At 55.5% G+C, this 10588-nt stretch overlaps 1 protein-coding gene across 1 annotated transcript in view; it reads left to right on the top strand.

The window, feature by feature from the left end:
• Nucleotides 1–10246, top strand: part of FAM69C (family with sequence similarity 69 member C) — a 16525-nt gene extending 6279 nt beyond the window's left edge. Inside the window, exons 2-5 of the mRNA XM_011367346.1 lie at nucleotides 1946–2085; nucleotides 2215–2880; nucleotides 6733–6897; nucleotides 10037–10246. Coding sequence (XP_011365648.1) covers nucleotides 1946–2085; nucleotides 2215–2880; nucleotides 6733–6897; nucleotides 10037–10246 — 1181 coding nt within the window. The remainder of the gene's footprint in view (nucleotides 1–1945; nucleotides 2086–2214; nucleotides 2881–6732; nucleotides 6898–10036) is intronic.
• The last annotated feature ends 342 nt before the right edge of the window (nucleotides 10247–10588 follow it).

The following is a 10588-nucleotide window of genomic DNA, read 5'->3' as shown; positions in this document are numbered from 1 at the left end:
GGGGACAATTCCTGCTGTGTTCCCAGGGCCTCCAGCTCGGGCAGGGGCACCGCTGGCCTGTGGGGGAGAGTCTGTCCATAAAGCTGAGGAGCGGGTTAGGAGCAGGCGGTCAGGTCTGCTGCACCCCAAGCCCGCCCCACCTGCTGAGGGACCGGCCATATTCCAAGGCCCTGCAGGAGGGAGGGCCGGAGAGCCAACTGGAACTGCTGCCCAGTGAGTGGAGCCCTGCGGGCTCTTGCAGTTCCTCGTCAGCCCGCAGCGCTCCTGTACTGCGGCTTGCCAGCCCTTCCCACGACCGAGGCATGGTACGCCCGCTCCGACTTCTGGGGGCGGTTTCTAGGGCGCTGCCACCCCAGCAAACTACGCAGGAGGCGATGCCGGGCTGACGAGCTCACGCCCGATCGTTTATGAGCCTGGCTGCTGTGGTGCAGGCAGAGCGAGTCCCACAGTGGCTGAGAGGGACTTCCCGTGAGTTTGCAGTGGCCAGCACTGTGCTAAGCCATTTCACGGGTGTTATTTCCTTGAGTCCCCTCAGCAACCTGTGGGAGGCCTGGGCCCTTACTCTCCCGTCTCACAGATGGCAAAACCGAGCCCCAGAGGAGCAGCGTGGCTTGCCCTGAGTCACGCAGTCAGTGTGTGTGGAGCTCGAATGTGACCCTGTGCAGTCTCAGGAGTAGAGACCCCGTGACAGTAAGTGGCTTTTCCAGTAATGAAAACCCCCAGCAAACACTGGGTGCACTTAGCCCTCCACAGCATATCGCTTTCAGAGCACCTCGAAAGCACTGTTGCTCAGAGGCGGGCCCCCCCGTAGGCCGATTGGGCTTGGTGTTGTTTAATTTAGTTGCCTACAGTCGGGGTTCCTTTTCAACAGGGCAGGCTTGTCTTTCTTTGTGTGATAGAGAACCAGGGCCCCAGTGGCACGGGGGCATCCAGGGCCCACACCCAGGAAGACCTAGCAGAGAACGGCTGTTCTGAGTGCTGTGGCCACGTTCAGGACGTGCCTCTTCCAGCCTCTCCGTGCCCTGAGATGCTGGGATGCAGAGCGTTCCTGCAGGGCAGGCACTTCCTCGTGCGATGGGCATGGGGCTGGCCACGTGGGAACTTAACGCTCCCTAAAAACAAAAGCAAACACACAAAAGAACACCCAGCCGTTAGGCCTGACCTCCGAGACCCTGTCCACAGTTCCCCAAGCCGGAGTGGACAGGCTGTTTTTGCCTGAGAACCATGATACAGGCTGGAGGGCTTCTAAGCAGAGAGGCTAAGAACATTTCCTATGAGAACTGGGATGTGCTGCAAAGTGTCTTCACGTACACGTGGTCTGTAAGAGACACGAATTCTCTGTGAGTTTAATTAATTTAGAAATGCCAATTAACTACAACGAGACTTTATTAACTTGGGGGTTTTTGTTTGTCTGTTTGTTTTTAGTTTAGTTTAAAACCTGAAGCCTGTGGTTTTTGTATGAACACACATTTGAGGACAGAAATGTAGCCGTCTTTAAGCTGGCAGTTAGGACTGTCTCATGTTCAGAGAAAACTATTTACAAATTTTATTTAAAGTAAATAAACCACCTTTGTTAAGTTAAAAAAAAATAGCTACTTCAATAGGACATGCTGCTCATAAAGTAATTTCACGATTGTCTCTAACATAGTGACAATTACTTGTTTGTGAACTTGTAATTTGTGCTTTAAGTTCACTGCTTTGTAAATGCCGATTAGGTCTTTCTCTGTGTTCAGTGAGCACAGATTTGCAGGAAGACCCTGTGGGTTCAACCAAAACAGCCAGGGCAGGCGTAGTGTACATTCCACCTAAGAGAAGCAGGTACCGAAACGGCAAAGACACTCATGAAGGACGATAGCAAAGAACAGCTCTGTAATAACTGCACTCGTGTATACTTTGCACTAATGTAAACTGTCTCCTGTGACACATGTGTTACCGGGCACCGAAGCTGAGGTCGGAGACCTAAGACCGCGCCTGCGGCAGCTAGCGGCCAAGGCTCTGGACACCTCACTCCACTTCCCGTCCGTGCCCACGCCCAACGCTGCATCCCTCATACCTCGAGGTGCCGACCTTCGGAACATTGCCAACGTGCTGTTCCCCTCCAAAACCGACAGGCCGCGTGCCACATCCAACAATTGTACCATTGTTCAAATACCTTGCAACTCCTGTTTGGAATTGCCCTGCCTTCCCATGTGACCGCCTGTCCCTTCCCCCCAGTGCCAGGACTACCGGGGCGGCGTGCTGGCGGGCGACCTGTGTGCGGACCTGTGCGAGGCGGGGAGGCTGCTGTACCGGCGCTGCCTGCACTACCAGAGGGGCAAGAAGGTGCTGCAGGCGGACTGGCGCGGCCGGCCCGTCATTCTCAAGTCCAAGGCCGAGGCCTTCTCCAGCTTCCGGCCACCCAGCCTGCTGGAGGACCCAGCTGGGGACGGGGACCAGGATGTCACGGAGGCAGAACTGCTCCTGCTGGTGGCCGGGGAGGTCAGGAGTGCCCTGGGCCTGGAGCTGTCCAACAGCAGCCTAGGGCCGCTGTGGCCAGGGCCGCGGGGCCAGCACTGGCGGGGCCAGCTGGCCAGCCTGTGGTCCCTCCTGCAGCAAGAGGAGTTCGTGCTGCTCAGCCTGCTGCAGGGCCTGAGCCGGCACGCCCTGCCCGTGCTGGGCTCCTGCGGTCACTTCTACGCTGTGGAGTACCTGGCAGCTGGCAGCCCCCGCCACAGCGCCCTCTTCCCCCTGGACGGGGCCTCCCGCAGCCAGGCCCAGGCCATCAGCGACATGGCGCTCAGCTTCCTGGACCTGGTGAGCCATTTCGACAACGACTTCTCCCACCGCCTGCACCTCTGCGACGTCAAGCCCGAGAACTTTGCCATCAGAAGGGACTTCACGGTGAGTGGCCCCGGGAGGGGGCGTTTATCCCGTGGGTCCGTGAGGTTGTGGACGAGAGGGCTTCTGAAGTCTTGGGAAGCACAGTGACCTCACGCCACCTTCCAGCCTAGACCACCCCGCTGGCCCAGCCCCCCTGCACGAGAATTGGAGGACACGGGTGCCTCACCCCATCCCAGGAAGGGAACTGCGATGAAAGGCCCGTGGGGCAAGGTGCGTCCTCCCCAAGGGCTGTTCTGGATCTTTCTGCGCAGCTTGGCAGCTCCCGAGAGCTACCTTGGGAGCAAGCTCTCCCTGAGTGCGGCGCACAGCCTCCAGGGGATGAGGAGGGGTGGCCTTTGGGGGCTTTCGTCTGGCAGCGCAGACGGGGAGGCAGTTTTCAGAGCGCCGGGCTCCGCTACGACGCGCAGCTTCTCCTCACCCTTCCTTCCTGCAGAGGTCTAGTCAGTTTCCCTTCCAGGACGAGACCTCTAGAGGGACGGCTGGAGTCCGGGTGCCTTCCCAGGGGAAACGCCCGGCCGGTGGGAACGTCTGCCTCGGCGAGGCTCTGTACCTGGCAGGTGCATGTTAGCTCCGACTCCAGCGTCCAAGGAATGAAACGAGGGGGAGCAGGAGCCGGAGGATCTCCCACATCTCATTCAGAGATGATCCCCTCCCACCTCCCTCCGGCTATGTGACAGTGATCCGGGTGCCCTAACACAGTGTCATCGACCAGGGCCACCCCCCGCCCCAACAGTGTTTAGCTCTTACACTGTGAGTGCTGGCAGGTGAAGGGCGAGGCCAACTTAACCCTGGCCACCTTGGCGGGCTGGTCATGGTGGAACGATGCTCTTTGTCCCCGTTAGAAACAAGGGGACAGAGAAACAAGGGCTTCTGTGGCAGGTGGCATAGGAAGACCTCTTTAAAACAGCCTAAAATTGGTGTAAATCCCGTCTCATTCAAGTCTTTGTCACTGTGAAGGGTGTAGTAACCTCCTGTCCAAACTGCTTTCCTAATGCCCTGTCCCTGGCTGCTGCAGGGGGGCCGACAAGTGGGGGTGGTTCCAAGTGTGGAAGGGAAGGAGCTGGGATGGCAGGTTCTGAAAGGTTCCAGAAGGTTCTGGGAAGTTCCAGGAGGAGTCGAACCCTATGTGCAATAACTTGAGCTCCAAGAGTCTCCTCCAGACAAGTTGTGAAGTGGGGGACACCCCAGACTCATCAGCTTATTTCTCAGAGCGGGGATCCTGGCCAAGGAGCCTCTAGTTCTGAGCAGGATGATTATGTAATGGGCATGAGGGCCACTGTCCTCAGAGAAGTCTGAGGGGAGCAGCCGCCGTGAGGTCTTTGGAGGGGAGGCGTCCACACAACACCTGGCTTTGGGCAGTTATGGGGCCAGTTCCTCTCATCATGAGGTCCTCAGTTATTCACCCAGCAAGCATTATGAGGTGTCAATGAGTGAGACTCAGCGGGTGAGACTGAAGTCGAGGGACCTGGAAGGCTGTCTGGGCGGGGTTCCCAGGAAGGGCGTCAGAAGGAGGTGGGGCTGGGGGTCTCCCCAGAGGGTGGGCAATGTGGGGTGTTACTCTTCAGTCGTGCCTTCCAGCATCTCGCGCGTTCCGGGCACAGAATCGTTGTCCAGTGAATGACGGCTGCACTCTCAACCTGCCCAGACTTGCCGTGTGGAGCCCTGGGCCCTCGCCCTTGCCCGAGCACCTGCTGGAACCCGGGCATTACTGACCCTCCTTATGATGCTGCAGTTCGAGGAGTTGATTTTCCCTATAATTTGACAGCTTTTGAGTGGAAACCAGCAGTATCGGCATCGCCAGTGAACTCGTTAGAAATGCAGATTCTCTGAATATTACCCCAGAGCTAGGGAGTCTGAAACTCTGGGGGGGGGGGGGGAGGCGTGGTAACCCCGTGTTGTACAAACGAGCTCCCAGGTGATTCTGATGCAAGAGAGTTTGAGAACCAGCCCGCTTAGTGACCAGCAGATAGGTCCTCCCTCTGGCCCATGCCGAAGTGCTGCCCAGCTGGAAGGAGGGCGGAGCCCTTCGGAGGACTTGGAGGAAGTGACCCTCGCGGTCATGCACCTTCTCCAGGTCCCGGTGCAGGGCTTGGGCGTTTATCTGCTGGTTGAAAACGCGGGGTGGGGAACATCACTGCTTCGCGAGCAGGAGCGCTCTGCAAACATGTGGTGTCCCCCCGGCCAGAGCCACACTCTTCCAGTGAAGAAGGAAGTGAGGCTCATCAGTCCTCTCTAGTCTGACACCGGCATGAAGTGTGAAGAAGATGGTGTGAGTTAGGTCACTCCATGTGCGAAGAATTTTACCATTTAGGAACCCTCCCGCAGTTTTCCTGGTTCCCGTCGGCACTGTGCCTGTTTTAGGTGCAGAGTTATGCCCACAAGAGCTGCGCTCCGTCCTGCGCCATAGACTAGAAATTAAGAAATAAATCTGGCTTTCCAGGGAGGCGAGAAGGAAACCATCGGAAATGGTAGAGAGACAAGTTGTAAGGAGCTGAAATTCCAGCTAGAGAGAGGCCCAGGAGAAGCTGGGGGGTTGCCAGAAACTATAGAAAAAGAAAAAAAAAAAGTTCTTGTAGCCGCAATAATAAACTATAAAGGCGATAGATTCATTAGCAGAACCTAATACGTTTTTAGTCTATTAACTAGTGTAAATGATGAAATGACCTATTTCTTTTTGCTAAATGGTGAGACAGAAAAAACTGATTAAAATGATCATTTGTTTGCTGTGCTTGAATTAGTAATTAGGCGAAGCTCTTAAAGAGGGAAACATTCCCTGTTATTTATTTTAATTATTCTCCACATATTTTGAAGTAAACTGTTTTCCCTCCTCTGTTTTCCTGAATAATCCCCAAGCAACTTTCTTGTCTTCCGGCATTAATCCTGACCAAGCGACAAAAACGGAAGAACCCTTTGTGGAGATGCCGGGGAGGGGGAGGGGCTGATATGTTGCTGTTTACCTGTGAAGGCTTGTGAAATGCCACAGACTCCAAGTTCATCAAGTCTTCTAATAGCTTTTTAATTCCTTGAAGCTATAAACTGCTTTATTTGGGTAGACTCCAGGTTTTCTCAGGCTTGAGCTCATTTTTTTTTTTTTTTTTAATTCAGGTGGTGGAGGGAAATCTGCATAATTTAAATGTTCTTCTTTTTCTGGTTTTGAAGCCTATTTGTTTGGAAGCCAAGAAGATAAATCTGAAATTCCAGGGGTGTCTTCACGTTCTCGTGCTGATAAGATTTAGTATCTGGTGCTGTTGGATCAGAGTCCACAAGTATCAACCCTAATTCGAGAACTCTGATGCTCTCATTGCCCCCACATGTCCATCCGACCAATTACAAGCCAGCTGGGTAGCAGACATGCCATAAATAACGCGGGTCCCCCCCACCCCGTTTTCCCCGTCTCGCCCACAGACCTGCCTCTTGAATGTCGTTTCCTTTTATCGCTTCTATTTATGGGGGTAGAGTCTCTGGATCTCACTGCTTTTATAACCTGACCCTTGAAGGTCAGAGCCCAGAGTGATAAAACAACAGAGGGGAGTCTATTCACTTTTACGATGGTTCAGATGTTGTTTCTAAAGCCGAGGAACGTTTAAAACGAGAAGTGGCACTTCTGGCCGTGGTTCCAAATCCTGGGCTTTCACAGCAAAGGTCCTGGCTGCAGTCGAAGCCTTGCAGTATAACCTATGCCAGTTGCTCGTGAAAGTGAAGCCAGAGGCTCCCCAGCACGGCCTGGCACGCTCTGCTGGCTGGCAGAGCCGTGGTCCCTGCCGTCTGGGACACCTGCTCCCACAAAGGCGCCGCACAGGCTGCTGAGCTCCCGCTGTCCCTTTTGATTACCCTCTGCTGTTTTGGTTACAGGTGGTGGCGATTGATGTGGACATGGCCTTCTTTGAACCTAAAATGAGGGAAATTCTTGAGCAGAATTGCACGGGAGATGAAGACTGCAATTTTTTTGACTGTTTTTCGAAGTGTGATTTGCGAGTCAACAAGTGCGGAGCCCAGCGAGTCAACAGCAACCTGCAGGTAGCAATGGGGAGACCGTGCCCACCGGCCGCCTCTGCCCATGAGTGCTGTGGTGCCCCGTCCGTGCAGAAGGCTGCCCTTTCTGTGCCAGCTGGGCCCCACGTGTCCTATAAAGCCTGGGACAGTGGGTGACAGGGTGGTCATTTGTTCTTTGCTGTCTACCCCAAGGGGTTGTTGGCCAAGTGACCCAGTGGAGTCTAATGGACGCAGCTCCCAGGAAACCCTGTTCCTGGGCTCCCTGCCAGCTATGGGGGCTTCGATAGCTGTTCTCTGATTCTGCTTTCTGCATCTACACACACACATGCTCACACGCGCACGAGCTCTCAGAATGAAAACAGTGCAAAGCACTCCTGAGAAACGGGCCAAACTAGGGAGGTCGGATGGACATCACAGTCCAGACAGGTGAGGGGTTGGGAACAGCAGATGGTTAGCAGGAGAAGGAACATGTGTCGCAGGTCCAGGAGTCAGCATTAAGGGAGACTTGGTCCTGGGTCCCAGCCCTCAGATGGGGTCTCAAGTCAGGGAGGCCCCAGTGCAGGCCTCACTTCCCCCTCCATGCGATACAGCTTCAGGTAGAAGCTGTCTGCTCCCGGCCCTCACCGGACGCTCTCAAGTGGGATGAGCTTGGGCCCACAGGTGATGACTACAACCAGGAGGAGGTCGTGGCAGAGGTCAGGCTCACCTCCCCCGCTGCCTGGTTGCCCGCGACCTCACATCTATGCTCTTGTCCCCACTTTCCTGCTTTGTTGCTGTCCCATCCAACCCACCCCTGAGTCTCACCTTTCTGTAGCCTGTCCCTCCCCGGAGTCCTCCAGTCCCAAAGGCCAGTGTGACCCTGATACAGACCTGGTGACGTGGCCCCAGATCAGAGGAGGCAGGAGCTTGGTGCTGTGTCATGCCAGAAGGCAGGCGGGTCCGGGGGGACCAGGACAGGCGGTGCCTCTGGTGCCCTGGACCAGGCCTGAGCTGTAGGTCGGAAGGCCAGCGGCGATGGGGCCTTCGGAGGCCTCTCCATCTCACGTGGACTCACATTATTGGTGGGTCTGTGATGAAATCATTCTGCTTCAGCTGCGGGAACAAGATGCCTTTCTCTAGAGCATCAGCCACCTGTGACCTCATCCCACAAAGTGGAAACACGAACACCTGCCCTTTGCGGCATGAGAGACGGTTTCCTATCCTTAATATATAAAGGGCTCTTACGGATCTATTGACAAGCAAGACGGGGCCCTTTCCTCCAGCCTCTGAGGCTCCAGGAGTGTCCCCAGGATTGTCCTTGGCCCACCAGAGAGAGCTTCTTTGCCACTGTTATCCCAGATCCCAGGGGCAGTGTCTGGTGATTGGCTGGTGGGGGCGGAGCATATGCCAAGTCCAGACCCCCGGCCCAGTGAGGAAGGACTGCCTTCTCTCTCAGTTCCATGGAGGCGTGGCTCCCAGGAACGCCCCTCAATAAATCCCTGTATGTAAACCTCCATCTTAGAGTCTGCTCCCTAGGAAAGCAACCTAAGCAAGAGGCTAATGTCCTTAAGATATACAGAGCATCTGCAAATTAATATGAAAAGGGCCAACGTCAGATCAAAGCGTGGGCAAAGGAAAACAACTCGACCATTTCCTGGAAAGGAAGCACAACTAACCGAAAAGAACAATGGAAATTAACCATTTCCCCCATCAGCTGGTAAAGACGAAAGCACGTGTTGGCAAGGGCGTGGGGAGACAAGCCCTCTCATCGCACACCGCTGTGGGCGTGTAACTCAGTGCAACTTTTGTAAGGTCAATTTGGCAACATCTAGCAAAACAAAAATTGCACGTACCCCTTGGCCCAGGAGTTCCATTTCTAGAAGTTTGGTCACACGTGCCAAAGGAAAATGACATATATGCAAGATACTTATCGCAGCATTGTTCGTAATGGCAGAAGTTAGTAAGTAACCCGAATTTCCATCGATAGGGAACTAGTGGAATAATTTGATACACCCACACTTTTGAGGTGCAGCCATTAACACACATGGAATAGCCTTATAAAATCTGGTTTGGAAGGCTCTCCCTGGCATTCGGGTAAGTGGGAGTGGAAGCTGTGGAGCTGTGTGTGTAACGTGCTGCCGTTCGTGTAAGTGAAAGGACAGGCATGTGTTTGTCCAGACCAGAAGGGTTTTGCAGGAAGTGGGCGGGGCCTCAGCGCTGCCGCGAGCCTGGCTGTCAGGAGCGGGATGGAGACTAAGGCGGCTTTTGGGACATTTTTTGCACATGAAAATGTATTATCGATTCAAAAAAGAAAGATCATTTGTTTTTAAAAAGAGGAATGGAAGTTATTTATTTGTCCTCTATAACAGTAGCTCTATAAAACTGAAGCGTTTGTAAAACGGGGCTAATACAAAGCGCGATGTAAAAAAAATAAAGAGCCATTAATTATGCAGCTCCTGGTCCAGTTCTGGGGGGAGGGTGGGGAAGCTGTACAACAAACGCGTTCAGATGGGGAGTTAAAGGCCCTGGAGCATCAGGGACCCTCGCCCCGCTAGGGCTGAGGCTGCGGGAGAGGCTGGGTTTTTACTCTGGCTCCTGACAGCCAGGATTGTGAAGCTCCTTCCTTCCGTCGGCCCTTCCCTTCCAAAGGACCTTTTCTTCTGCGAGCCTCAAAGTGCTCTCACACGTGCACACCACTTCTCATGTCCCCTGACGCGCTGCCATTTGACCGTCAGGACGACCTGTCCTGTGGTGTCACTGTCACCGGGACCGATTTATGGCCCAGAGCACCCAACCTCAGCTTGGCACTGTGGCCGCAGCGAGGTGGCTGCCTCAGGTGTGCCAGGGCCCGCTCCTCAGCCGCCCCGGTGCTGTGGCTTTCGGCTCTGCTTTCTGTGCAGAATGTGCCCAGCCCTGTCTGAAGTGTCACTCAGACTGTCCCCATCTGCTCTGAGGCTGGAAGTGGGATTTTCTAGTCCTGGGTGGTAGCCTTCTCTCTGCGACAAAGTTTGTCCCTAGCTGAGCGGTTGACAGTCCAGAGGAGAAGGCCCTGGTCATCCTGGCGGCCTGCTGGGGACCCCGAGGAACCCCGGGGCTGTGGCGGCCAGCGTGAGAACCAGCTGCAGGCTCGGGGCTTTCCGCTGCTGTGTCGCCCTGCACTAACGCCCCCTCTCCTGTCCCTCAGGTCGTCTGTGACAAAATATTTCGCCACTGGTTTTCCTCGGCTCGCACGAGCCCGGCCATCTCCCCGCGGCTCCGGCGGCAGCTCCGGCGGGCGGTGCAGGAATGCGCAGACCCCGGCCCCGCCGGGAGGCCCCCGCGAGCCACGCCTGTGTTCTGGAAGCTTCGGCGCCTGCTCCAGGCCACGCTGCGGGAGCTGCGGGCGGCGAACTAGCACATGTGGCCTGGGAAGTGTTGGCCCGGACGCCGCGTCACTGTGTCCTCTGAAGTCCCCCGGTGCTGTCCCGCGTTCACGCTCGTCCTGTCCCCGCTCTTGTCCCCGTCCAGGCCCTGACCTGTCACCACTTTTAAAATGACATGGGGCCGGGGTGGGGCGCGCACAGAGCGTTTGCCCTTTGGCGGGTCTTCGGTGGGAAACAGCACAATTACACACAAAGTGCTGGCACCGGCTGTCAGAACCGGACAGGTGCGCCCCCGCCCACGGGTCCCAGGTCGAACACAGCGCGCGTTCGCGCATGCGTGCGAGGGCGTGCGTGCGTGCGAGGGCGTGCGTGAG

Source organism: Pteropus vampyrus, unplaced genomic scaffold, assembly GCF_000151845.1.
Source record: "Pteropus vampyrus isolate Shadow unplaced genomic scaffold, Pvam_2.0 Scaffold132, whole genome shotgun sequence".
NCBI classification, from domain to species: domain Eukaryota; kingdom Metazoa; phylum Chordata; class Mammalia; order Chiroptera; family Pteropodidae; genus Pteropus; species Pteropus vampyrus.
This window is presented reverse-complemented; position numbering and strand designations above follow the sequence as displayed.